At 71.9% G+C, this 26,877-nt stretch overlaps 1 protein-coding gene across 4 annotated transcripts in view; it reads right to left on the reverse strand.

The window, feature by feature from the left end:
* Positions 1 to 26,225, reverse strand: part of MYH10 (myosin heavy chain 10) — a 73,874-nt gene extending 47,649 nt beyond the window's left edge. For 2 of the 4 annotated variants that reach the window (XM_029048791.1, XM_029048789.2), the window contains exons 1-6: positions 25,848 to 26,225; positions 17,654 to 17,810; positions 11,229 to 11,256; positions 6,783 to 6,885; positions 6,522 to 6,551; positions 3,175 to 3,267 (exon numbers count right to left, since the gene is read on the reverse strand). In XM_029048791.1, the coding sequence (XP_028904624.1) occupies positions 3,175 to 3,267; positions 6,522 to 6,551; positions 6,783 to 6,885; positions 11,229 to 11,256; positions 17,654 to 17,810; positions 25,848 to 26,192 (756 nt within the window). In that variant the 5' untranslated portion in view covers positions 26,193 to 26,225. The remainder of the gene's footprint in view (positions 1 to 3,174; positions 3,268 to 6,521; positions 6,552 to 6,782; positions 6,886 to 11,228; positions 11,257 to 17,653; positions 17,811 to 25,847) is intronic. The other 2 variants (XM_029048792.1, XM_029048790.2) reach the window with 1 other exon arrangement.
* Between the last annotated feature and the right edge of the window lie 652 nt (positions 26,226 to 26,877).

Raw genomic sequence — 26,877 nt, forward strand, 5'->3', positions numbered from 1 at the left:
GGGAAGAGTTCAACTGGGGGAGTCTAATACGCTACAGGGGGTAGATACGCTCCCGGTCCCCGGACGGGCTCAGAGTCTAGAAGGGGAGACGGGCGTTGATAAAGACACGGTGGATGAGGATACGAGTGCCGTGGGGCCGAGGGTGGGGTGAATAAAGGGTGCATAACAGCGTGGCTCAGTGGAAAGAGCCCGGGCTTGGGAGTCAGAGGTCGTGGGTTCGAATCCCGGCTCTGTCACTTGTCAGCCGTGTGACTGTGGGCGAGTCACTTCGCTTCTCTGGGCCTCAGTTCCCTCATCTGTAAAATGGGGAAATGATGGTGAGCCTCACGTGGGACAACCTGACGACCCTGTGTCTCCCCCAGCGCTTAGAACGGTGCTCTGCACGCAGTAAGCGCTTAACAAATACCAACATTATTATTATTATTATTATTATTATTATTAATCAGTCGCTCCATCCATCGGGGCCATTCACTGAGCGCTCACTACGTCCGGAGCCTCGGGAGAGTTCGATGGACAACGGAGTCGCTAGACGCGTCCCCCGCCCGCAGGGAAGTGAAAGTCTGCGGCGGGAGAGTGTAAGTGAATGCAAATAGACGAACTGTGGACCCCTCTGGAGGTGGCACCTGGAGAGTTTCCAGGACTCCACCAGTCTCGACCGCGGGAGGGAGCGTCGAGGGCCCGGCCCGATCGACTCGTATTTACTCCGGCCTGAAGAACGGCGCTTGACCCGCCCAGTGAGCGCTCGACGGAGACCGTACTTATTATTTTCCAAGTCCCCAGAGAGAGGCGAGGAAGGGGCCGAAATGGAAGCGGGCCCCCGGACGACATCACGCCGAGTCGGACGGCAGATACCCGATCGAGAGGACTGAGGTTTTTTTCTTTCCAACGGTATCCGTCAAGCGCTTGCTAGGGGCCGGGCACTGTGAGGAGCGCCGGGGTAGAGAGAGGCCGAACACGTTCTGGACACGGTCCCGGTTCCACGGGGGGTTCAGGGTTTTAATCCCCATTTCGGAGGTTAATGAGGCACAGGGAAGAGAAGGGACTGCCCCGAGGTCACACGGCAGACAAGGGGCAGAGCCCCCGTTAGTACCCAGGGCCTTCTGACTCCCGAGTCGGTGCTTTTTCCACCAGATCGCGCCGCTTCTAAACTATTTGGCCCCTGGGTGGTTATTTTAGAAAGAAAGGCGGAAAAAAGGAAGAAAGAGAGAAAGAGAGAAAGAGAGGAAGGAGGGAAGGAGGAAAGAAAAAACGAAAGAAAGAAGGAAAGAAAGAAAAGACCTGTGTGAGGGGGAAAAGGAACCCAAGAATATGAACACTCACCCTCCCCCAGAGTGTAAACAACGCAAAGCAGCCGGCAGCATCTTTGGAATGGCCATTGGATTGATGGATGAGGAGAGGGAGAGAAGGGGAGGGGGGGGAGAGGGGGGAGAGAGGGACAGAAAAAAGATGGGGAGAGAGAAACAGAGAGAGGGAGAAAAAGAGGGAGGAAAAAGGGGGGGGGTGAAAGGGGAAGAGAGAAACAGAGAGAGGGAGAAAAAGAGGGAGAAACAGGGAGAGAGAAACAGAGGGAGAAAGAGGGAAAAAGAGGGAGAGAGAAATAGAGAGAGGGAGAAAAAGAGAGAGAGAGAAAAAGAGAGGGAGAAAGAAACAGAGAGGGAGAAAAAGAGGGGGAGAAAGAGGGGGGAAGGGGAAGAGAGAAACAGAGAAAGGGAGAGAGGGAGAAAAAGGGGGGAGAGAAAGGGAGAGAGAAACAGAGAGGGAGAAAAAGGGGGGACAAAGAGGGAGAGAGAAACAGGGAGGGAGAAAAAGAGGGGGAGAAAGAGGGAGAAAGAAACAGAGGGAGAAAAAGAGGGGGAGAAAGGGGGGGAAGGGGAAGAGAGAAAAAGAGAAAGGGAGAGAGGGAGAAGAAGGGGGGATGAAGAGGGAGAGAGAAACAGAGAGGGAGAAAAAGGGGGGACGAAGAGGGAGAGAGAAACAGAGAGGGGGAAAAAGGGGGAAGAAAGTGGGAGAAAGAAACAGAGGGAGAAAAAGAGGGGGAGAAGGGGGGGGGAAGGGGAAGAGAGAAACAGAGAAAGGGAAAGAGGGAAAAAAAGGGGGGAGAAAGAGGGAGACAGAAACAGAGAGGGAGAAAAAGGGGGGACGAAGAGGGAGAGCGAAACAGGGAGGGAGAAAAAGAGGGGAAGAAAGTGGGAGAAAGAAACAGAGGGAGAAAAAGAGGGGGAGAAAGGGGGAAGGGGAAGAGAGAAACAGAGAAAGGGAGAGAGGGAGAAAAAGGGGGGAGAGAGAGGGAGAGAGAAACAGAGAGGGAGAAGAAGGGGGGACGAAGAGGGAGAGAGAAACAGGGAGGGAGAAAAAGAGGGGGAGAAAGAGGGAGAGAAAGAGAGAGAGAGGGAGAAAAAGAGGGGGAGAGAAAGCCAAAGTTGGCAAGTCAAGGAACAAACGGGGATCTAGGCCCAAACGGTCCCGGACACTTCTGCCAGCAGAGACGCTGGGGCCAGGCCCCACTGAACAATTTCCACATCGCCGGCGATGGTTAAGAGGCAGATGGTGCCACCTGACTCGGGCCGAGCGGTCTCCGGCTCAGAGGACGGGCCGCCAACGCCGCCGCTCCCGCCCGCCGGCCCCGACCGTGCCGCTTCTCCGTCGGTTCGGGGCCGGGGGGGGGGGGGGGGGAGCGGCGCGGACCGGCGGGTAGAGCCCGGGGCGCGCGACTCGGGTCACGGGTTCCGATCCCGGCTCCCCCGCCGCGGGGCCCCCGGGCGAGCCACCTCTCGGGGCCCCGGTCCGCTCATCCGTAAAACGGGACCGCGAGCCCCCCGCGGGCCGGGGACCGGGCGCGACCCCGTTGGCCCGGCTCCACCCCGGCGTTCGGGACGCCGCCCGGCGCGCGGCGAGCGCGTGCCGGACACCGTCAAGACCGAAGAGACGGGAGGGGACGGCGCCCGGGCCCGGGCGTCAGGGGACGTGGGTTCTAATCCCGGTCCCGCCACGTCCCCCGCGTGACGCCTCGCCTCTCCGTGCCTCGGCTCCCCCGGCCGTAAAACGGGGACGGAGACGGCGAGGTCGGACCCCGTCCCCCCGCAACCCCCCGCGGCGCTCAGAACGGTGCCCGGCGCAGAGCGGGAGCTCGGGCGCCCCGGGCGTCGCGGTTTCCCTCACGGGAGCGGGACTCACGAATCGAGAGGAGTTGTCGTTCTTCACCGTCTTGGCGTTGCCGAAGGATTCCAGGATGGGGTTGGCCTGTAACAGCTGCCGTTCCAGTTCGCCCTACGACGCGGCGCGGACGGAGAAGGTGAGGATCGGAGGCCTCGTCCCGCACCTCCCCCTTCCTCCCGCCCGCCCGGAGACCCCCCGGGGAAGGGACGACCCCAGCCGGGCGGAGGCCGTCCCCTCTCGGGAGCGAGGCGGCGGCGGGACCCGGGTCCCCATCCCGCCTCCGCCCCCGTCTGCCGGGTGACCTCGGGCGGGGCGCCTCGCCCGTCCCGGGGAAGCGGCAGCGGAGCTTGGCGGGCCGGGGGGACCCGGGTTCGAATCCCCGACTCGCTCGACGGTCCCCCGGACCTCATCTGCAAGACGGGCGCTGACGCCACGAGCCCCGCGAGGGGCTGCGTCCGATCTACCCGGGATCCACCCCGGCGTCTAGCGCGGAGGCAGCGCTTGGACACCACGAAAGAAGAGAGGAGGGACCCGAGCGAGGTCCGGCTAAATCTCCCCGGGCTCTGACGACCGGAACGGGCAACTCGCCGAATGGAAAACCATCGCCGCGGAACCCGGAGGCGCCCCGGGGGAGAGACCCGGGGCCCGGAGGACCCGGGTTCCGATCCCGGCTCCGCCACCCGTCTGCCGTGCTACCTCGGGCAAGTCGCTCCGCTGGGCCTCGGCGACCTCCTCCGTAAAACGGGGGCGAAGACCGGGAGCCCCACGTAGGACGGGGACCGCGTCCAACCCGACGGAGCTTACGTCTCCCCCGGCGCTTAGAACGGTGCCCGGCGCGTAAGAAGCGCCCAACGGTTATCGTTAGAGAAAGAGAAAAGGGCGCCGAGACGCATCCTCGTGGCTCGGTGGCAAGAGCCCGGGCTTGGGAGCCGGAGGTCACGGGTTCGAATCCCGGCTCCGCCACTTAGCTGGGTGACTGTGGGCGAGTCACTCCGCTTCTCCGGGGCCTCGGTTCCCCATCTGTAAAATGGGGATTAACGGGGAGCCTCCCGCGGGACAACCCGATGACCCCGTATCTCCCCCCGGCGCTTCAGAGCGGTGCGCCGCGCACGGTGAGCGCCGGACGCGTACCGACGTTAGCGTCGTCAGAAGCCAAGAGCCCCGGGAAGCACCCGCTAGCCCGGGCAACGATAACTGTAACTGTGGCATTCGGAGAGCGCTCATCACAGGCCAGTCGCTGTACTAAACGCCGGGGTGGAGACGGGCGGCTCGGGCCGGACACGGTCCCCGTCCCGAGCGGGACGCCCGGCCTCAATCCCCGTTTTCCGGACGACGCGGCGGACGGACGGAGGGGCTGAGCGACCGTCCCGAGGTCACCCGGCAGACGAGGGGCCGGGCCGGAATCGGAACCCACGACCTCCGCTTCACTTCTCTGGGCCTCGGTTCCCTCACCTGTCAAACGGGGATGAAGCCCGGGAGCCCCACGGGGGACGGCCTGATGACCTCGTATCGACCCCAGTGCTTAGAATGGCGCTTGGCACACGGTAAGGGCTTCACGGATATCAGAATTACTATCATCAAGCGGCGGAGGCGGGATCAGAACCCAGGCCCTCTGCCTCCCAAGCCCGGGCCTCTTTCCGCTAAGCCCCGCCGCCCTCCCCTTCTCCGCCCTCTCTTCCTCTAGAGAGCCACCGAAGCTCTTTTCTCCAGTCGGCTCCCGGACCGTGAGCCCACCGTCGGGCGGGGACGGTCTCTACCCGTCGCCGAACCGTCCACTCCAGGCGCTCGGTACAGTGCCCCGCGCGTAGTAAGCGCTCGAGAAACGCTAGCGAGTGAATGACCTTCCGACTGCGGGGCCGCGCCGCTTCTCGCCGACCGTCCCGGCGGCCCCGACGTCCCGGGGATTCTCCGCACGGGCCCCGGCGGTTCCCGGAAGCCCGCGCGGACCCGCCCACGGCCCGCGGGGCGGCCGGCGGGCGACGTTCGACCGGGGCGTCCCCGGGACTCCCCCGAGGCCCCGGCCCGGCCGGCCGCGCTCAGCGGGCGCTCGATAAATACCATCGACTGACGCGTTCCCGGCTAACGGTCACCCGCGGGCTCGCGGGCGCCGGGGGGCGGGAAGGGGAGGAGGAGACGGGGGCCCCGGCCTACGGAAGAGTCCCCCGCGGGCGGAGGGAGGGGTCGGCGCCCGCCGCCTCGGTCTCTCCAGCCAATCCACGAGGCCACGCCGCTTCTAAATGGGGCTGAGCAGGAGGCGGGCCGGGGATCGGATCCCCCTCCCGCCCACGGGGGAACCGAGGCCCGGGGAGGCGGCTCGCCCGAGGCGCCGCCGGCCGCTCCCCGCGGGATCGTTTCCGAAACCGGACCCGAGCGTGGCTCGGCGGCGACGGCCTGGGAGTCGGGGGACCCGGGTTCTGATCCCGGCTCCGCCACCGGCCGCCGCGTGACTCCGGCCGGGAAACGGGGCCCACGCGGGACGGCGTCCGACCTGACCTGGAGCCGCCCCGGTGCTCAGGAGAGTGCTCGGCACACAGTCGGCGCGTGGCAAGCACCCCAGTTGGCACCTCCGGCCCGCTTCCCCCTCTGAGAGGTAGGGAGGGGGGCGGCAACTCTGCCGGGGCCGGGTCTACGAGTTCCACGGGGCTCGGTCCAGCGTGCAGCACAGTGCCGGGGCACGCAGGATGCGCCCGCCCAGTGTCATTTTAAAAAAAAAAGCTGCCCCCGGCCAAGCCCCCCTTCCCCCCCCCCCCCCGAGCGAGGGGAATCTCGGGAAGCAGGGTGGCCCGGTGGTCGGCCCCCGGGGCCCGGGAGTCAAAAGACCCGGGTTCTCGTGGCGCCCGTCCGCCGGGTGACCTCGGGCGAGCCGCCTCGCTTCTCCGGGCCTCAGTTTCCTCAAGGGCGGAACGGGGATTCGATCCCCGTCCTCCCCTCCCGCCCCGCATCCCGATACCGAGCCTCCAGCGGGTTTGGGCTGATAACGGGAGCTCGCCGTGGGCTGGGAATCACTCTCCTGTCACATCTTCCTCTCCCAAGCGCTCAATGCGGTGCTCGGCCCGCCGTAAGCGCCCGACGGATCGGATCGGGCCGGAGGGGGAGAGACGTCCGGCGGCGACCGATCCCCGCCTCGCGCCCGCCGCCTTCCGTGGGGCCGTCGACCTGGGCCGGGGGGAGGTCCCCCGTCCCGGGACGAAACGGCCAACCGGGAGGCGCGTGTCCGCGTCGGGGGAAGAACGCGCGCGTACGCGGCGGAGCCCGCGGAGGGGCGGGACGGCGACACGCCCGCGCGCGCGCAGGGAGACCCCGTCGGGGAAAGGGGCGTCCCGGGTGCCGGCCGCAAGCGGGGAAGCGGGAACCGGAGGACTTGCCTGATGCTTCACCGGTTTAGGCAATTCAGGCTGGCCGTCGCAAACAGACAAACACAGGCGTTAGTGACGTCGCGCCTCCTCCCGCCCCGCGGCGACGCCGTGGCCCCGGCCCGCGCGGCTCCGGGCGCCGCTCCTCGGGCCTCGCGGGGAGGGGACGGCGCCTCCGATCCGACCGGGTTCCGCCGGGCGCCCGGTCGGAGGCCGCCGACCCGCTTCCGAGACGGGTCGCGGCCGCGCTTCCGGGTCCCGGGAGGGACTTACGGGAATGTTGTGGTCCTTTCTTCCTTTGTGGGAGGAGGCGACGTGAGCCAGGTACTGGATCACCTTCTTGGTGTTTTCGGTCTTCCCGGCGCCCGACTCGCCCCTGAGCCGACAGACAAGGAAGACGTCTCCCCGATCGGCGGGCGGGAAGGAGGCGCCCTCGACGGCCCTTCCCCGCCCCGGGCGCCCCGTCCCCGTTAGCCCCGTCCGGCGCGTCGGGCCCGGGGTTCGGGGGGGTCCCGGCCTCCCGTCCCGGCCCCGGGTCGGCCGGGCGGCCTCGGGCCGGTCGCCCCGCTCCTCGGGATCCCGGTTTCCCCGTCCGCGAAACGGGGACGGAGACCGTGAGCCCCGCGCGGGCCGGGGACCGCGTCCGACCCGCCCTCCTCGCACCCGGCGCGGCGCCCGGCACGCGGTCGGCGCCCAACCGGTTCCGCGGCCGCCGTCATCGGCGGCGGCCGCGGAAGCGAGAGAAGCGGCGGCGCCCCGAGTCCTCCCCGGAGTCCCCCGCCCCCCTCGGAGCCGAGGCGGGCGCCTCTGACCGGATTTAGCCAACGGGCCGCCTCCTCGCCCCCGGCCCCACGGGTATTCGAAATCCCCCCCCCCCACCCCCGAAAATCCGTTCCCGTTCCGGTTCCTATCGTTCGAATACCGAAATAGATCTTTTTCTCTCGACGTCATCCTTTCCCTCCCACTCCCGCTCCCTCCCGTCAACTTCGGGGGCCGTTCCCTCGGCAGGGCGGAGGAGGGGAGCCGGGAGGCCGAGCGCCACGGACCTCCCAGATCCTCCAACGAGCACGGCGGGCGGAAGATCCGTTCGTTTCTGGGGGGTTTGGGGGGAGGCCGAAGCCACGACCGTTGGGACGGCGCGAGCGGCGGCTCGATTCCAACCGAGGAATTGGGGAACGATCTTCCGAAAGAGCCGGGGGAGGCGGACGGGGAGGGAAGGGGGCCTCTCTCCTAGCGGAGTCGCCCCCGGCCTAGCGACCAATAGGGAAGGGACGGTTTCCACCCGGGAAAGGCTCCCGGGGGGGCATTTTCGTCGACGCCGCTCCTCGGCGGACGCGCGGGCGTCCGTTAGAGCCCCCGCGACGTCCCGGGCGGCGAGGTCGCGTTCCGACAGCCCGGGCCGGGCGCGGAGCCGAGAGCCGGAGGCGGCTCGGAGGCGGGGGGGGCCGGCCGGCTCTCGGCCTCTCCTCAGGCCCCAGGGACGCGATCCGTTTCCTGCGGCCGGGCTCGGCCTCCCCGGGCCGGCGAGGACGCCGCCGCGCCCGTCGGGCGCCCGGCCGGCGCCGGACGCGGGTTCGTCGCGCCGTCCCAGGCGGGGCCGACGGTCTTCGCCCCCGTTTTCCAGACGAGGGAAACCGAGGGGGTGACCTGACCGGGGCCGCGAGGCCGACGAGCGGGATCGGAACCCAGATCCCCCCCACTCCCGGGCTCTCTCCGCCGGTCCACGTCCTCTGGACCGTCGTGAGCGCTCAGTAAATACCACCGCCTGACCGGAGACCGCAGCGGGGAACACGTCCGCCGCCTCTGTTGCGATCGCTGTGCGCGGAGCACCTTATCGAGCGCTCGGGAGAGCGGGGCGTGGCTCAACGGAAAGAACCCGGGCTTGGGAGGCGGAGGTCACGGGTTCGAATCCCGGCCCCGCCACTCGGCAGCTGGGTGACCGTGGGCGAGTCACTTGGCTTCTCTGGGCCTCGGTTCCCTCATCTGGAAAATGGGGATGAAGACTGGGAGCCTCACGCGGGACCACCGGGTGACGCCGTATCTCCCCCGGCGCTTAGGACAGTGCCCTGCGCCTAGGCGGCGCTTAACGGATACCGACGTTATCGTTACCGCGCAACGGGGGTCGGCGGACGGAGCGGGTCGTACTCTCCCAGGCGTGTCGCGCGGCGCTCCGCGCCCGGCGAGCACCCGACAGACCCCCCCCCCCCCCCGGATCGATCGAGCGGTCGACGGGTTGGGGCGCCCGCCGCGGCTCGCTGCCGACCGGGCCTCCCCCCTCCGCCCGGCTGACGGCGGGGGGGGGCGTCCATCCCGGCGGGCGACTGGGGATTCCGGGGCTCCGCTTCACCCCGACGTGTCCCGGACCCAACTCCCCGTTCCTCCCTCGCCTCCCCCGCCGCCGCCGTCCTCCCCGTCTCCCAGGCCCGCGATCGCGGCGTCGCCCTCGACCCATCTCCCTCCCTCACCCCCCCGTCGCTCGATCCCGGGCCGAAACGGGCCCCTTCCCCTCCACCCGAACCGCCGCCGCGCCGATCCGGGCGCTTCCCGCGTCCCGCTCTGCCGCCCGCGTCCCTCTCCCGCGCCGGCTCTCGGGGCGGGTTCCGCCACCCCCGCGGACCCGCCGGGGGGGTCGCCCGGCCGCCTCCGCGTCCGCCCGAGACGCGTCGCCGGCCCTCCGCCGCTCCCCGACCCGGCCGGGCCCCTTCTCGACTGTCGCCGAGGTCCGGCCGGCCGCTCCCCGCGAGGACCCCGCCCCCGTCGGAGAGGTCCCCCCGCCGGCTCCCCGACGGGACCGGGCGACGCCCCCCGCGCTCTCCCGGGCGGCCGGTACGGCCCTCGGCGGATGGGTCGATCCGGGGGCCCGCGCCCGGACCGCCTCGCCGCGGGCGCTCCGGACGATCCGTCGACGGCGGGACGGGGACGGGGTCCGACCCGACCATCTCCTCCCGACCCCGGAGCCGGGCCCGCTCCGCCGCCTCCACCGAGCGCTTGCTGCGCGCGGGGCGCCGTGCCGCGCGCCGGGGAGCCCACGGTACGCCCGTCGACAGACACGCTCCCCGCCCGCGAGGGGCTGACGGTCCGGAGGGGGAGGCGGACCTTAAGTCGAATCCGTTAAACGAGAGCCGGGGGGGGACGTGAGCGTTGGGGGGGGGCCGGGGAAGGAATAAAGGGAGAGGGTGAGGGTGACGCGGAAGGGATCGCCCGGGGACGGGCCCCCCCCCCCCCCGCTACGGCTTTCGGAGCGGGGAGCGTCGGAGCGAGGGCTCGCTCTCCCCCCGCGGAGGTCCGGGAGCGAGGGCGCGCCGATCCGGGGGGGGCCGGCGGCTCCTCTCCCCCTCCCCCCCGACTCTCCAAAGCGCCAGAGACCTCAGGCGGGCTCCGTTCCCGGCCGCGGTCCCCGCGGGGCGGCCCATCTGTCTGGAGAACATCTGGAAGAGGGTCAGAGATGTCTGGAATCTGCCGTCTTGGCACTCCGTAGGAACGACCTCCGTCCTCTCGTTCCCCTCCCGCCCCCCTCGCGCCCTTCACGGTGTTCGTCGAGCGCTCCCTAGGCGCCGGGCGCCGGGGCGGCTCCGAGACGGCCCTCCGGGAAGCCCTCCGCGGCCGCGCCCGCCTCTCCCGCGGCGCCCGGACTCGCTCTCCTCGTTCCAACCTCCCTCCCCCGGAGCACTTGGGTCCGGATCTCCGATCTATCTATCTACGGAGATGGTCCGTCTCCCCCTCTGGCCCGTCAGCTCCTCGTGGGACGGGAGTCCGTCCGCTGCTCTGTCGCGCTCCCCCGGGCGCTCGGCACGGCGCCCTGCCCGTAGCCGAGAGCCCGACGGATCCGACCGAGTGCAAGAACGACGCAGCCGCGGTCCCACGCGAGGCCCGCGGTCTCGATCCCCCTTCCACAGAGGAGGGGACGGAGAGGTGAAGCGACCTGAGGTCGATCCACCCCACGGGCGTCCGAACTGAACGTCTGGCTGCTTTTGGTGTCCCGGACTCTCCCAAGCACTCAGGACGGTGTTCCGCGCACGGTACGCCGAGCTCACTGGGTACCGCTCGGTGGAAGGAGCCCGGGCTCGGGAGGAGGGGGTCACGGGTTCGAATCCCGGCCCCGCCGCTCGTCGGCCGGGGGACCGTGGGCGAGTCGCTTCCCTGCCCCGGGCCTCGGTTCCCTCGTCCGGAAAACGGGGATGAAGGCCGGGAGTCCCGCGTGGGACGACCCGCCGACCTTCTATCCACCCCGGCGCTTAGAAAAGCGCTCCGCGCATAGTGGGCGCTTCGCGGATACCGTCGTCGTCTCGGCGCCAAACTCGCTCCAACCGTCCGGCGCCCCGCCCGACGGCCCCCACGGCGCCCCACGTTCCGGCCCCTCGGCCCGGCCCCGGTGGCCCCCGGCCGCACCGCACGCGACAGCCCCCCTCGGCCCGGCCCCCCGGCCCGACCCCCGGCCCCCGTCGGTCACCTCCGGGTTTTCGAGAAGGGCGGGAGGGCCCGGAGGAAATCCGCTTATCCGGCCCCGTTCCCGAGGGGAGGAAAGGGAGGCGGGGGGGGGGGGGGCGGGGGAGGGTGACGACCCAGTTCGGACCGCCGTCCCCGCCTCCCCGGTTTCGGGCGGTTTTCGGGGGGGGGAAGCCCCGACGGCCTCCCGGTCCCCGAGCCGCGTCCGTCGCGGATCCGGGCCCCCCGCGATCAGACGGGGAGGGCGACTACGGGGAAAGCGGGGCAACTTACGTGCAGAGGATAGACTGGTCTTCACGATCTGCAAGACAGAGAAAAGAAAAACGCTCGGAGGTTGTCACTTTCCGATCCGGATTAGCGAAAATTAACCAATGAAACCAGTTGAGTCCCCGGTCCTCCCATCCCCGCGGCGAGGCCTGGCTAACCCTCGGTGAGGCCCCGTGGGTAGAGCCCACGCCCGGGCGTCCGAAGGACCTGGGTTCTAATCCGCCTGTCGGCTGGGTGACCTCGGGCGAGTCACTTCGCTCCTCTGGGCCTCGGTCCCTCCCTCCGGAAAACGGGACCCCGCACGTCGCACGGGGACCGCGTCCCGCCCGATTGGCTCGTGCCGGCCCCGGCGCTCGGCACGGGGCCTGGCGCACAGTAAGCGCTTCGACGCCGTGACGCGCCTCAGTCCGGTGCTCTGCACGTGGTAAGCGCTCAATAAATACTACTGAATGGGTGAATGATATCGCCGCTCAAGGCTCTGAGCGCCCTGAGGGCCAGGGATCGGGTCCTGGGGGGTTAACTCGCATCTACCCCGGTGCCCAGAAGGGCGTAGGCGCTTAAAAACCACAAAGGGGAGCCTGGAATCCAGGTCTCGCTCGTTCAGCAGTATTCGCCGAGCGCTTACGACGTGCGGGGCACCGTACCGAGCGCTTGGAACGGACAGTCCGGCAACAGATAGAGACGATCCCCGCCCACCGACGGGCTGAATCGGGACCGTAACCTCCCGACGCCCGGTTCCCCGCTCTTCCCACGGTAACGACGACAACGCCGTCAGGCGCCTGCCACGCGCCAAGCGCCGTCCCGCGCCCGGGTCGGGTTGGACACGGTCCCCGCCGCCCACGGGGCTCCCCGTCTTCATCCCCCCCCTCGCGGAGGAGGGGACCGAGGCCCGGAGGGGTGAACGCGGCAGGGCCCGGCATCGGATCCCACATCCTCCGACTCCCGGGCCCGGGCTCTCTTCGACCCCACCGTCGGTCGCTGCCGCGCCCCGCGCCCGCTGAGCGGTCAATAAATACCACGGACCGACTGACCGCCTCCCCCCGGACCGTACAGTCGGGCGACTCCACGGCTCGGGAGGAACGGCGGACCTCGTCCCGCCCCCCCCCAACCCGGACCGGTCACCCGAAACCGCCCCCGTGTTACGGCAAATCCACCTCTCCCCGCCGCCGCCCGGCCCGAGACCATTATCGCCGATAACGACGGTGTCCTTGAAACGGCCGGGGCGGGATTAACGGGCATCTGAGCGTCGACAGAGATGTTCTTTATTAAATAGCGTAAATACGGGGAAGGACCGTACGCCACGTGTATCCGTTGAGCGCCGACCAGCCGCCGAGCGCTACGCCGGGGTGGATCCAAGTCAGACGCGGTCCCCGTCCACCCGTCCCCTCGACCGCGCCGCGTCCATCGTGGCCGGGGCACCGTATTAAGCGCCCGGGAGAGTCCGACAGAACGGTAAACGCGCCTATTCCCCGCCCGGGAGCTCGCGGTCTCGGCCGGGAGGGGAAACGGACGTTACCCCCGAGCCCGCGTAGGGGGGAGGACGGGGATCGGGCCCTTATCCTCCGGCCACCCGAGGCCCCGAGGAGCCGAGCGACCGGCCCCGCGTCGCGTGGCAGGGACCCGCCGGGGCCGGGATTGGAACCCGGGGCCTCCGACACCCGGGGACGGATCTCGGGGTCGGCCCGAAACCCGGAGGAGATCTCCAAGGAGAAGAGGCGACCCGGCCCGGGAACGGCCGGCCGGCTCGGGGGCCGGGGACGCCTCCCTCGCCGTCGCGGCCCCGGGGCCTCCGCCGACCCCCGTCGGCCGACGCGCCGCCCGGGCTCCTGACCGAGCCGTCGTCGCTCCGGCCCCGGCTAAAATCTCGGGGCCGGGGGGGGGGGGGGGGGGGGGGGGGGGTCGGTCTCGCGGACGTCGGGGAGGAGGACGACCGGGGAAACACGGCCCGAGGCTCCGGTCCGAGGAGCGTCCCGCGCCTCCGACCCGGCGGAGGCGGCCCCGCCCGCGGATCTTCAGCTTGGCGCGCTGCCGTCAGCGGAGGCGGCGCGGGGTTTCGGGTGCGGCCCGGGCCCGGGGTCCCTCGGCCGTGCGACCTCGGCTGAGTCGCTTCAGCTGCGCGACCTCGGGCGGGTCACTTGCGCGGGCCTCCGTGACCTCATCGGCCAAATGGGGACTGAAACCGGGGGCCCCCCGTGGGACGGCCCCGTCGCCTTGCATCCCCCAGCGCTTAAAACGGCACAGAGTAAGCGCTTAACAAATAGCACGGTTCATTTCCCTTCTCTGGGCCTCAAGTCACCTCGTCCGGAAAACGGGGACTAAGAGCGTGAGCCCCGCGTGGCACAGGGCACGGGTCCGGACTAACGGGCGCGGCACGGCGCCCGGCACGCGGCCGGCACTTGGGACGCGGGGATAAGCGAGGTCTCGGCGCGGCCCGGTTTCGGGAGGGAGGAGACGGAGCCGGGGCCCGGGAGGGGCTCGAGGCAGAAGCGGGGAGGCTCCCCCCCGACACGGGAGTCCCCTCGAGACCCCCGTCCACGGGCCCGACGGCTCTCCGGATGGCCGCCCGCCCGGGACGCCGACTCCCGGCCCGGGAGCGTCGCGCACCTTCCGGGGAGGCGGGCGAGGCCCGGCGGGCGGAGCGCCGGCCCGGGAGCCGGAGGACCCGGGGGGCAGTCGCCGCGGTGGGCCGGGCCTCGGTTTCCCCGACCCTAAAATGGGGATCCGATCCCCCTCCTCCCTCCGCCGCTCGCCTCTCGGAGAAGCGGCGCCGTCTATCGCGGCCGCAGCCGGGCCTGGGAGCCCCGGGGACCCGGGTTCGGATCCCGGCTCCGCCACCTGGCCGCCGGATGACCTCGGGCGGGCCACTTCACCCCCCGGGCCTCGGTCGGCTCATCCGGCAGACGGGGACGAAGACCGCGAGCCCCACGCGGGGCAACCCGATCACCTCGGTGCTCGGAGAAGCAGCGCGGCTCGGCGGAGAGAGCGCGGGCTTCGGGGTCGGAGGTCACGGGTTCAAATGCCGGCTCGGCCATTCCGTCAGCCGCGCGACCCTGGGCGAGTCGCTTCACTTCCCGGCGCCTCAGTTCCCTCGTCTGGAAAATGGGGATCGAGACCGTGAGCCCCACGTGGGACGACCCGACCGCCCCGTGTCTCCCCCGGCGCTCACAGCGGCGCTCGGCCCACGGCGCGCGCCTAACGGATACCGACGTTATCATCGTTACCGTTACCTCGTAACCGCGCCGGCGCTCGGAACGGCGCTCGACCCCCGGCGAGGACTTAACCTATACCATAATCGCGACCATCGGACCGGGAGGCCGGAGCCGGCCCGACACCGCGTCCCGTCTGATGAACCGGCATCGACCCCGGCATCTAGGACGGACGCCGTTAAAAAAGAGCCGGGAAAATTCCCCGTCCTTTTCCGCGGAGAACCGCCCGCTCCCCAGACGTCCCCGTCCAGACCGCGGGCTCGTCGTGGGCGGGGACCGCGTCCGTCACATCGTCCGCTCCACTCTCCCGAGCGCCCGGCCCGGCGCTCCGTCCGCGGCGAGCGCCCGCTAAGGACGCCGGACCGACCCGCTCGACCCCCGCCCCCCTCCCGCCCCGCCAGCGTCCCCCTCTGCCCCGAATCTTCGGTCCGGACGTCGCCGGCCCGCCCCATCTGGGCAGATTCTTCACGGAAGGCGAGGAGCCGCCGCCCCGGACGCTGGCCCGGACGGGCTTCCTGTCGTAATAATAATAATAATGATGATAACGATATCTGTGAAGCGCTTCCTAGGCGCCGGGCACCGTTGCAAGCGAGAAACGGGACAGCTCGGACATCTCAGCGCCTTAATCCCCGTTTTACGGGGAGGGGACCGGGGCCCGGGGAAGGGAAGTGACCCGGCCGAGGTCACCCGGCGGGCAGGTGGCCGATCCGGGGGGAGAACCCCGGTCCGTCTTCTGGGACGCCACGCCCCGACGCTCAGCAATAACGACGTCGGTATCCGTTGAGCGCTCACGACGCGCCGTCCTGAGCGCCGGGGGAGATGCGGGTCGTCCCCCCGGCGAATCCCCGTTTTCCAGAGGAGCTCGCGGAGGCCCGGAGGAGCGAAGTGACTCGCTCAAAGTCCCCCAGCCGCCGAGGGGCGGAGGCGGCATTCGAACCCACGACCCGCGGCTCCCCAGCCCGGGCTCTCGCCGCCGAGCCCCGCCGCTTCAGGGGTCTCGGTTGCCTTCCTTTTTCTTTTCCCCCACAGAGGTCCGGCCCACGTCGAGAGACTCGCCGGCTCCGGGGTCAGGCGCGGACGACCTTTCCAGAGGCCCCGGCCCGGATCCCAGCGGGAGGTCAAACGCCGGCGAGACGCCCCCGGCGCGGCACGCCGCCCTAGACGCTGAGCCTCCGGGGCTCTTCCGTCAGACCGTAAGGCCGGGATTAGGCGGCGATTCGCTCTCGTTTTCGTGAGACGATCTTCCCCTCGGTTCCATTCACCGCCATCGTTCCCGTCCGTCCGTCCGTCTCCCCCGATGAGACCGCGAGCCCGTCGCCGGGCGGGGACCGTCTCCGTCGCCCGTTCGTCCGTTCCAAGCGCTCAGTCCGGTGCTCCGCACGCAGCAGGCGCTCGATAAATACTACCGAACGAACCAACGGGCAGGGCCGGTCTCCGTCGGAATCGTCCGTTCCAAGCGCTCGGTCCGGTGCTCTGCGCAAGGTAAGCGCGCGACGAATAACAACCATCGGGGTGGTATCCGTTAAGCGCCCGCTACGTGCCGAGCGCCGTTCTAAGCGCCGGGGGGAGATCCGGGGGCGTCGGGTCGTCCCACGGGAGGCTCCCGCTTAATCCCCGTTTTCCAGATGAGGGAACCGAGGCCCGGGGAAGCCAGGCGACTCGCCCGCGGTCACAGGGCCGACGGGGGGGGGGGGGCGGAGCCGGGAGTCGGACCCGTGCCCTCCGCCGCCCGGCGGGTCCGACTGAGGCGCCGAGCGCTCAGGGGAGGACGGGCACCGGCCCCGCCCGCGACGAGCTCGCGGTCTAGACGGGGAGACGGACGATCACGGGGATAAACGAGGCCGGCCGGGGATCTCCCCTCGGGCCTGCGGGTCGGAAGACCCGGGTTCCGATCCCGGCCCCGCCCCCGCCGGCCTCCGTGCGACCTGGCCGCGCTCCTCCGGGCCTCGGTCTCCTCAGCGGCGAAATGGGGGCTCCATTCCCGGCCCCCCCTCCTACTCGCTAACGACGGCGCGTGTCCGTCGAGCGCTTACTTCGGCTGACGATCCCGGGCCCGTCCCGGCGCCCAGCACGGCGCTCGGCGCCGAGGGCCCGCCCGATTCCATCCTGACGGGCCCCTCCTCCCGTCCCCCCGCGCCCGCGCGGGCCGGGGACCGCGGCCGGCCCCACGAGCCGGTATCGTGCCCGGCGCTTCGGCCCAAGAAGCCCCGAGAACCGCTAAACCCGCGGGCGGATCCGGAGACGCCGACGTCCGCCCCGACCGGAAGCGGGCGTCCTGGCACCCGAGAGCGCGGCCCGGCGGCGAGACCCGGGTTCTAATCCCGCCTCCTCCCCCTCCCTCCCCGGCGCCTCCGCTCCCTCGCCTGGAAAATGGGGATCGAGTCCTCGACCCCCGCCCCCCGCCGCGCGGAGAGAGCTCGACCCCCGCCTCCGCCACGCGTCCGCTGTGCGACCCCCGGTGGGTCGCTTCACTTCTCTGTGCCTCCGTCCCCTCATCTGGAAAGACGGGGATTGAAAGCCGCGCGCCCCACGTGGGACGATCGGGTCCCCCGCGTCTACGCCGGCGCCCGGAACGGGGCTCCGCACGTAGTGAGCGCTTTACGAATACCATAATTATCATCCCCCTCCCCCCAACTCAGAACGCGAGCCCCACCTGGGACGCGCGGCCCGTTCCGCGGCCACGCCGGCGCTCAGGACGGCGCCCGGTACGTAGCGAGCGCCTAATGAGGGCCACTGGAGAAGAGATTCCCAGTTGTGGTGGGTCGGCCCGGCGAGGGCTTCTCGGACGATACCGACGGTCCGTTGGGCGCCTCCTCCGCGCCGGGCGCTCCGCCGAGCGCCGGGGCGGAGGGCGGCGGATCGGGACGAGCGCGGCCCCCGGCCCCCGGGGGACGCGCCCTCTCCGTCCCCGTTTTCCAGATGAGGGAACCGAGGCCCGGAGGGGCCACCCGGCAGACGAGCGAGCGGGGTTCAGGAGTCGGAGGTCGTGGGTTCGGGTCCCGGGCTCCCTCCCCGGGGCCTCGGCCGCCCCGTCCGTAAAACGGGGGCGAAGCCGGCGAGCCCCGACGACCCCGCATCCACCCCGGCGCCGCCAACGGCGCTCGGCCCGGAGTCGGCGTCGGAGGGATCGGAACCCACGCCCCCCCCCCCCCCCCCCCGGCTTCCGGGCCCGGGTTCGGCCCGGCCCGGGGAGGAATCGGCGAGCCCCCCCCGGCGGCCCCTCACCTTGCAGCATGCTGCGGTAGGCCGACTCCGAGATGGCGTAGATGTGCGGGGGCATCTCGTGCCGCTTCCTCCCTCGGTACATCTCGATGATGTTCTCCGAGTAGATGGGCAGGTTCTTGTAGGGGTTGATGACGACGCAGAACAGGCCCGAGTACGTCTGCGGCGGAAACAGAGCCGACGTCACCTCGGGGCCGGGAGCAGAGGAGACCCCCCGGAGTCCTCCCCGGATCCGCTCCTACGCCGGCCCGTCTCCCCTTCCCCCTCCCCCCCCGGGGCGTCGGGACCGTCCCTCGTTCCCCCGCCGACCCACGTCCGCGTCGTCCTTCGTCCCCCTCCCGACTCACGTCCGCATCCGGGATTCCCCGCGACGGAGGCGCGTCCGCCCGTGTTCTCGTCACCCCGATCGTCTCGTCTAGGGGACGACGTCCGTCCCCCCGCGTCCGATTTTCCGCCGCCGTCTCCGTCCGTCCGTCCCCCCCGACGGGACCGCGAGCCCGGCGCCGGGCAGGGACGGTCCCTGGCCGGGGCCGGGTCGTCCGAGCGCTCGGTCCGGCGCTCCGCGCGCGGTGAGCGCCCCGGAGACGCGACCGCACCGCCGCCCGCCGGCCCCGCTCCGGCGTCCTCTCCCAAGCGCCCGGTCCGGCGTCGGGCGGAGGCCGTCCCCCCGCCGCGCCCCCGGCCCATCGCGGGGATCGGGCCTCCGTACCGGACTCCCCCGGGGGCTTCCCAAGTGCTCCGCGCGCGCGGGGTGGGGGGGGGGACCCGACGAATGCCACCCAGCGGTCCCGGCCGGCTCGGAAGGAAGCCGGCCCGCGCGTTTCGCTCCCGGTCCCCCCGCCCGCCCTCCTCCGACGGCGATAACGTCGGGATCCGTTCAGCGCTCACCACGTGCCGGGCGCCGTTCTGAGCGCCGGGGGGGAGGTGCGGGGTCGCCGGCTCGTCCCACGGGAGGCTCCCGGTCTTCACCCCCGTTTCCCGGACCAGGGAAGCGAGGCCCGGAGAGGCGGAGCGACCCGCCCGCGGCCCCCCGGCTGCCGGGCGGCGCGGCCGGGATTCGAACCCGTGACCTCCGACTCCCAAGCGCCCCGGCGGTGACTCGCCCCAGCTCCAGAGCCTTACCGGGGGCCCGCCTCCTCCGAGAGGCCCTCCCCGACCGCGCCCCCCCCCTTCCCCCCCCCCCCCCCCGGCCCCGCGCCGCTCGAACGTCCGCTTCCGTCCGTTCGGGGCGACGTCCGTCCGCCCCGGGCGGGGCGGGGAGCGCGTCGAACGACGATAATGACGTCGGTGTCTATTAAGCGCCTGCCATGTGCCGGGCACCGTTCTGGGCGCCGGGGGAGACACGGGCTCATCCCACGCGAGGCTCCCAGTTTTCCAGATGAGGTCACCGAGGCCCAGAGGGGAAGAAGAATAACGATGTTAATAACGTCGGTATCTGTCAAGCGCCTCCTACGTGCAGAGCGCCGTTGGAAGCGCCGGGGGAGATCCGGGGTCGTCGGGTCGTCCCGCGTGGGGCTCCCGGTCCTCGTCCCCGTCTGACAGACGAGGGGACCGAGGCCCAGAGAAGCGGAGCGACCCGCGCCCGCGGTCACCCGGCTGACGGGCGGCGGAGCCGGGATCCGAACCCGTGGCCTCCGACCCCCAAGCCCGGGCTCTTTCCATTGAGCCGCGCCGCCTCTCACGACGTCGGTACCCGTTAGGCGCCCGCTCCGTGCCGAGCGCCGGGGGAGACGCGGGGCCGTCGGGTCGTCCCACGGGAGGCTCCCGGTCAATCCCCATTTTCCGGGTGAGGGAACTGAGGCACGGAGAAGTCAAATGACTCGCCCGCGGGCACGCGGCTGACAGGCGGCAGAGCCGGCATTCGAACCCGTGACCTCCGACTCCCCAGCCGGCCTCTCCCCGCCGGGCCGCGCGGCTTCTCGAGCGCCTACCGACTCTGTGGCTCCGTCCCCTCCCGAGCGCTTAGCACAGTCGCGCCGCGCACGGCGAGCGCTCGACAGGTACCTCCCGTCCATCGACCGACTCCAGGTCGGGCTCCGGCCTCGGCCCTCCGGGGGCCCAGCGACTCCGTCGCTCTCCCGAGTGTTTAGCGCGGCGCTCCGCGCCCGGCGAGCGCTCGCAGGACACCCACCCCGGCGGCCGACCGACCCCTCCGCTCTCCCCCGCGCCGCGAGATAAACATCTTCGTCGATATCGACGCCTCCTCGTTCGTACCGGTGTCGCTCCCCCGCCCCCCCCCGTCGGGCCTTGGGGGTACGGGGGTCACGGGTCCGAATCCCGGCTCCGCCGCCCGTCGGCCGGGCGACCGTGGGCGAGTCGCTTCGCTCCTCCGGGCCTCGGTGGCCTCGTCGGGAAAAGGGGGATTAACTGGGAGCCTCGCGTGGGGCGACCCGACGACCCCGCCTCTCCCCCGGCGCTTAGAATGGCGCTCTGCGCGTAGTGAGCGCCTGACGGATACCGACGTCGTCGTTATTCTAGACCGGGAGGTCGAGGTGGGCGGGGACGGCGCTTTCCCAAGCGCTCAGTCCGGTGCCCCGCGCGCAGTCGGCGCTTGACGGAGATCATCGAGAAGCGGCGCGGCTCAGCGGGAAGGGGCCGGGCTTGGGGGTCGGAGGTCACGGGTTCGGAGCCCGGCTCCGCCCCTCGTCGGCCGGGTGGCCTCGGGCGAGTCGCTTCGCTTCTCCGGGCCTCGGTCCCCTCGTCTGTCAGATGGGGATGGAGACCGGGAGCCCCACGGGGGACCGCCCGATTCCCCCGGGTCTCCCCCGGCGCTTAGAACGGCGCTCGGCACGTAGCGAGCGCCCAACGGACACCAACGTCATCATTACTGTCGTCCAGCGGCCGCCCCTCCGCCTCCACGTCGGGCCTTCGTCCATTTGCACGAATTAACGCCCGTCCGCCGGAGCGGGGGCCTTTTGGCCACCGACCCCCGCCGCCCCGGACCCTCCCGGGCGCCCGACTCGGCGCCCGCCGAATCCGGCCGACCCGTCGCGCCCCGTCGGCCCTTCCCGACGGGATCCGACCGCCCCGGGGAGAGGAGCCGGCCGGCGCGGCGGAGGGGTCCCGGGCCCCGGGGGTCGGAGGGCACGGGGCCGCGTCCCGGCCCGCGGGCGCTTCGCGTCTCTGCGCCTCGGTCCCCTCGGCCGGAAGAACGGGGATTGAGCGTGAGCCTCACGCGGGGCGACCCGCCGACCCCGCCTCCGTCCCCGCGCTCAGAACGGCGCTCGGCACACGGCGGGCGCTTGACGGACACCGGCGTCACCTCCCGAGGGCTCGCCGGGCGCGCGAGGAGCCGGCGGTCCAGGGGGAGCGGGCGGCGAGCGGACGGGGTCGGGGCGGGAGGGCGGCGGGGAGGGAGCCCCCCCCCCCCCGCCCCCATCCCGCGTTCCCTCACCTGAGGGAATATCTGGGAATTCGGGGAATTCCAAGAATGCCGGCCCGGGTCCGGGGGGCCGGCCAAACCCTCCGTCCGCGACGGCGGGGGCCGGACCCGCCCCGCACCCGGCCGGGAATGTAACCCCCCCCCCCGCGGCTCTCCGGGATTCCTCTCCCGTCACGTAAGGGCCACGCTCCCGTCTGGAACGGTCTCCGGCGGAGCGCCGGATCCGGGAGCGCGTTTCTCCTCCCGGCGCCGCCCGGGCCGCCGGGGAAGCGGCGCGGCGGGGAGAGCCCGGGCTTCGGAGCCGGAGGTCGCGGGTCCGACTCCCGGCCCCGCCCCCCGGGCGGCCGCGTGGCCGCGGGCGGGTCGCTTCGCCTCCCTGGGCCTCGGCGACCTCATCCGGAAAATGGGGCCGGGGAGCGGGAGCCCCGGGGGGGACGGGGACCGGGGCCCACCTCATTAGCCGGCGACGACAGCGACGACGGCGGGATCCGCTGAGCGCTTACCGAGTGCCGGGCGCCGTCCTAAGCGCCGGGGCGGACGTGGGGCTCCCCGTCCTCCTCCCCGCTTTCCAGCCGAGGCCGCCGAGGCCCGGGGAAGCGAAGCCACTCGCCCGGGGCCACGCGGCTGCCCGGGGGGCGGAGGCGGGATCCGAACCCGCGGCCTCCGCCCCCCCCGGCCCGGCCTCGGGCCGCGCCTTTCCCACCCCGGCCTTCGCGACGGCGTCCGGCGTAGGGTCGACGCGTCGCGAGCCCCGCGGGCTCGTCGTCGCACGGGTGCGTCGGGCTGGCCCCGGGTGCCGCCCCCCGGGCGGCTCCGTCTTCACCCCCGTTCTCCGGACGAGGGAACCGAGGCCCGGGGAAGCCGGGGGACCGGCCCGAGGTCCGGCCGGGGGCCGGGATCGGAACCCGCGACCTCCGCCGCCCGGGCCCTCCCCGCCGCGCCGCCCCTCCCGATTAAATCCTCACTCCCCGTCCCCGGGGTGTCGCTCGAGAGGCTCCCGGCTCCTCCGTGCCTCAGTTCCCTCGTCCGTAAAATGGGGATGAAGACCGGGGGCCTCCCGCGGGACCCCCCCCCCCCCCGACGGCCCGGGATCTCCGCGCGCAGCGCCTGACGGACGCCGACTTTATCATCGTTCGTTTCCTTGTTCTCGCCGACGTCTCTCCCCCCCCCGCCCCCGACCCGACGAGGGGGCCCAGACGGCTCCCCCCTCCTCCGGGGGACGTGACGCCGGGCCCCGGGATCGGGAGAGCCCGCGCCCGGAGGGAGCCGAGGCCCGGGGGACCGGGGGGGGGGGAGGATGAGGGCGAGAGGCCGCCCGGGCCGGCGGACGGAGCGCCCGGGAGCCGGGAGGGCCCGGGTTCTAATCCCGGCTCCTCCCCCGGGGCCCGAGGCGAGTCCCCTCGCTTCTCCGGGCCGCGGTTCCCTCGCCCGGAAGACGGGTATTGAGACCGTGAGCCCCGCGTGGGGCGGGGACCCCCTTCGCCCGGAGAGCCCGGGCGGGGGAGTCGGGGGTCACGGGTTCGAATCCCGCCTCCGCCCCCCCCCCCCCCGGCAGCCGGGCGACCGCGGGCGAGTCGCTCCGCTTCTCCGGGCCTCACCTCCCTCGTCTGGAAGACGGGGATCGACCGGGGGCCTCGCGGGGGCCGACCCGACGACCCCGCGTCTCCCCCGGCGCTTAGAACGAACGGCGCTCGGCGCGGAGCGGGCGCCCGACGGACACCGACCTCACCCTTATTACCCTTCAACGCGGCCCGACCCGCGCCGGATATCTACGGCGCGGACCTCGGGCGGGTGCGGGGAGCTCGGGAAAACGCTCAGCGCAGCGCTCCGCACGCGGTGAGTGGGGCGCGAATGCCCCCAGTTTGGAGGACGACTGGTAGTATTATCCTCGCAGCCAGCCCCGCCGTCGGAACGACGACGACGACGACAACGTGGCCACCCGTTAAGCGCTCGCTACGCGCCGGGCGCCGTTCGTGCACCCGGGGTCGTCGGGCCGTCCCCCGTGGGGCTCCCGGTCTCCGTCCCCGTTTGACGGACGAGGGGACCGAGGCCCGGAGAGGCGGAGCGCCTCGCCCGCGGTCCCACGGCCGACAGCGGGGGGCGGGGCCGGCATTCGAACCCGTGACCCCCGACTCCCCGGCCCCTTCCCGCTGAGCCGCGCCGCTTGCCCGCCGTCACCCGGCTTTCCAGGGGGCGGAGGCGGCATTCGAACCCACGGCCTCCGACTCCCCGGCCCGGGCCCTTCCCGCCGCCTCTCCGGCGGCGGGTTCCGATCCCGCCCCTCGGCGGCCGGGGGACCTCGGGCGAGTCCCCGCGCCCCTCTGAGCCTCAGCTCCCTCCTCTGGAAAACGGGGACGACGACCGGGAGCCCCGCGGGGGACCGCCCCGCGGCCCCCGGTACGGCGCTCGGCACGTGGTGAGCGCTCAGCCGGCGCCGCCGGCGCCGCTTAATCGGTACACGGTGCCCGGTACGGAGGGAGCGCTCGATACCGCAGCGAGGGGACCACGAAACAAAACCACACCACGGAACCCCCGGGGCCGCGACCGCGCACCTCCCTCGGTTCGCTGCTATTTATGGAGCGCTCGCTACGGGCGGGGCCCTCTCCTGAGCGCCCCCCTCCGGCTCCTCCCGACCGCGAGCCCGTGGGTCGCGGGTTCGAATCCCGGCCCCCGCCGTCCGGAGACCCGTCTCTCCCCCGGCGCCTGGGGCGGCGCTCTGCGCGTAGGAAGCGCTCGACGGACGCCCGCGCCCGCCGTCGTGAGGAGAAGCGCGGGACGCGCGAAGCGCTCGCGCCGCCGGCCGAGCGCCGCGCTAAGCGCCGGGGCGGATCCCGCCTCACGACGGGGACGACGGCGGGACGGCCGGGCGCTCGCTCTTCGCCGGGCGCGTCGGGGGGGACGGAGCCCCCGCCCGGCCCGGGCGGGCCCCCGGTCTCCATCCCCCTTTTCCGGACGAGGGAACCGAGGCCCGGAGAGGCGAGGTGAGCGGCCGGGGGTCACGCGGCGGTCGCGCCCATCGGGCACTCCGTCCCGGGGGTCGTCATCGTCACCGCCGATCGCGGCTCGGCGGGAGGGGCCCGGGCTTCGGGGTCAGAGGTCACGGGTTCGAATCCCCCGAGGCCTCCGGCGCCTCAGGTCCCCCATCTGTCCCCCCGTGGGACAACCTCGCTCCCCTGGGTCTCCCCCAGCGCCCGGGACGGTGCCCGGCGCGTCGTGAGCGCTTGACGGGTACCGACGTTATCATCGTTAACGTCGACATCCGTCGAGCGCTCGCGACGCGCCGAGCGCCGCTCCGTATAACAGAGTACGTAAGGGGAAGCCGCGTGGCTCAGCGGCAAGAGCCCGGGCTTGGGAGACAGAGGTCACGGGTTCGAACGCCGGCCCCGCCACTCGGCAGCCGTGTGACCGTGGGCCGGTCGCTTCGCTTCTCCGGGCCTCGGTTACCTCATCCGCAGAACGGGGATTAAACGCGAGCCTCGCGGGGGACCACCCGACGACCCCGTCTCTCCCCCGGCGCTTAGAACGGTGCTCGGCACAGAGTGAGCGCTTGCTTAACGGATACCGACGTTATCATCATCACCACAGTATTATCATCGCGGCATCCGGCAGGCCCGGCGCGCGGCGATCGCCGTCCTAAGCGCCGCCGGGGTCCACGCGAGGTCGTCGGGCCGGCCCCGGCCCCAGGGGGAGGGGGAACGGGGATTGAATCGCCACTTTCCAGCTGGGGAGACCGAGGCCCGGGGGCGGGGGGGGGGGGGACCCGCCCGGGGTCTCGCGGCCGCCGACCGGAGAAGCCGGGAGCGGGACCCGGGTGCGGGCTTTTCTGAGTTTCGCCGTTCGTTTTTTTTTTTAAAGTCGGGCACTTAGTACGGAGCCGGGCCCGCCGCCCCTCTACGCGCCGAGCACCGTACTCGGCGCCGGGCGCGATCCGGGGTCGTCAGGTCGCCCCGGGTGGGGCTCCCGGGCGTCCTCCCCGTCTTCCAGGCGGGGGCCCCGAGGCACGGGGGAGCGACCCGCCCGGCGTCCCCCGGCCGGCGGGGCCGGGATTCGAACCCACGACCCCCTTCTCTCCCGAGCGCCCCGCACGGGGCGGGCGCCCGATACGACCGAGTCGCGGGCCGCTCCGGACGAACCCCGCGGGGACGGACGCGCCCGAGCGCCGCCGCGGCGCCCGGCGCCCGGCGGGCGCTTCGCCGCCGCCGCCATCGTCAACGGAGACCAACGTCATCACCATTAAAGAGCGAAACGAAGCGACGTCGGCGAGAGGTGATCCACCCGCACCGCCGTCCTCCTTAGGGGCCGCCTTCCCCCAACCGGGACGGTCCCCGCTCCGGTCCCCACCGCGAACCTCCACGCGCGCGCACGCTCTCGTCCCCGTCGCCCGCCGTCCCCGGACCGCGGGGTCCGTTGAAAGCCCGCACCCCCCGGCCCCGCTCCGAGCCGCCGACCTCCGCGCACGCGCTCGTCCTCGTCGCCCGCCGTCCCCGGACCGTGGGGTCCGTTAAGATCCCGCCCCCAGAAAATCGTCCCGCGCCGATCGGCCGTCCTCCCCCCGACTCCGGGGGTCCGGGAAATCCCCCTCGGAATCGCCGTCGGGCCCCGGCCGGCGGAATCGTCCGCTCCGCTCCTCCCCGCCCCGGGGGGGGGAGTCCGTCCCGTCCCCCCGGGCCGCCGCCGGCATCCGTCGGGCGCCCGCTACGGGCCGAGCGCCGGGGGGGGGGTGGGTACGGGGGAGCGGTGGGGACGTCCCGCCGGCCGCCCGGCGAGGGGGCTCCCCCGCGTGTCCCGCCCGCCCCGGCCGCGGCGCGCGCTTACGTAGATGAGGCCCGAGTAGTAGCGGTCCTTCAGGTTGTGCAGGACGGACGCCTCGTTGAGGCAGGTGAGCTCGGCCATGTCCTCCACCTTGGAGAACTTGGGCGGGTTCATCTTCTGGACGTCGTCCTTGTTGACCAGGGCCCTCTTGCCGTTCTCGGCCAGCTCCACGGCCACCTCGTCGCCGCGCTCCTCCCTGACGCAGGCCGCCTCGAAGCCGTGCCGCTCCGACGGGATCCACACCAGCTTCTTGGCCGTCCAGTCGGCCTGCGCGGCCGGGTTGGAGACCACGGCCCGGTCCACGAAGAGGTAGCGCTCGGGGTCTTCCGGCCCGGCCCGCTGAGCCATCGCGACCCGGGGGGGGCGTCCGGCGCCGATCGCCTGCGCGGGGGAGAGAGCGGGGGGGGGGGGGGGGTCCGGTCACGCTCCCGCGGACGCTCCCCGCGCGCCGCGAAGGGCCCGGGCTTCGGAGTCGGGGGTCGCGGGTTCGACCCCACCCCCCCCCCCGGCTCCGCACCCCCCCCGTCGGCCGGGTGACCGCGGGCGAGTCGCTCCGCTTCTCCGGGCCTCGGCGACCTCGCCTGGAAAACGGGGATTAACTGGGAGCCTCACGCGGGACGGCCCCGTGTCTCCCCCCGGCGCTCAGAACGGGGCTCGGCACGCAGCGAGCGCTTATCGGATACCGACGTCGTCGTCAGTCCGGGGAGACGGACGAAAACGAGACGCCGTCGTCACGATCGGCGGGATCGACGGGACGCCTCGTCAACAGAATAAATAGGGGGATAAAAACACAGACAAACGAGCCCGGGGCGGAGGGGGCGGGGGGAGGACTTCCCCGGGCCTCGGTTCCCCCATCTGGAAAACGGGGACGAAGACCGGGAGGCCCCCCCCCCGCGCGACGACCCCGGATGCACCCCCGGCGCCCAGAACGCTGCTCGGCACAGAGCAAGCGCTTCACAAACGCCATCGTCATCATCGGATGACGACGTCATTATCTAAGATCGGATCGTTCCGCTGCCGTGGCTCCCGTCCG

The sequence above is a fragment of the Ornithorhynchus anatinus genome, chromosome 21 (genome assembly GCF_004115215.2).
Source record: "Ornithorhynchus anatinus isolate Pmale09 chromosome 21, mOrnAna1.pri.v4, whole genome shotgun sequence".
NCBI lineage: Eukaryota > Metazoa > Chordata > Mammalia > Monotremata > Ornithorhynchidae > Ornithorhynchus > Ornithorhynchus anatinus.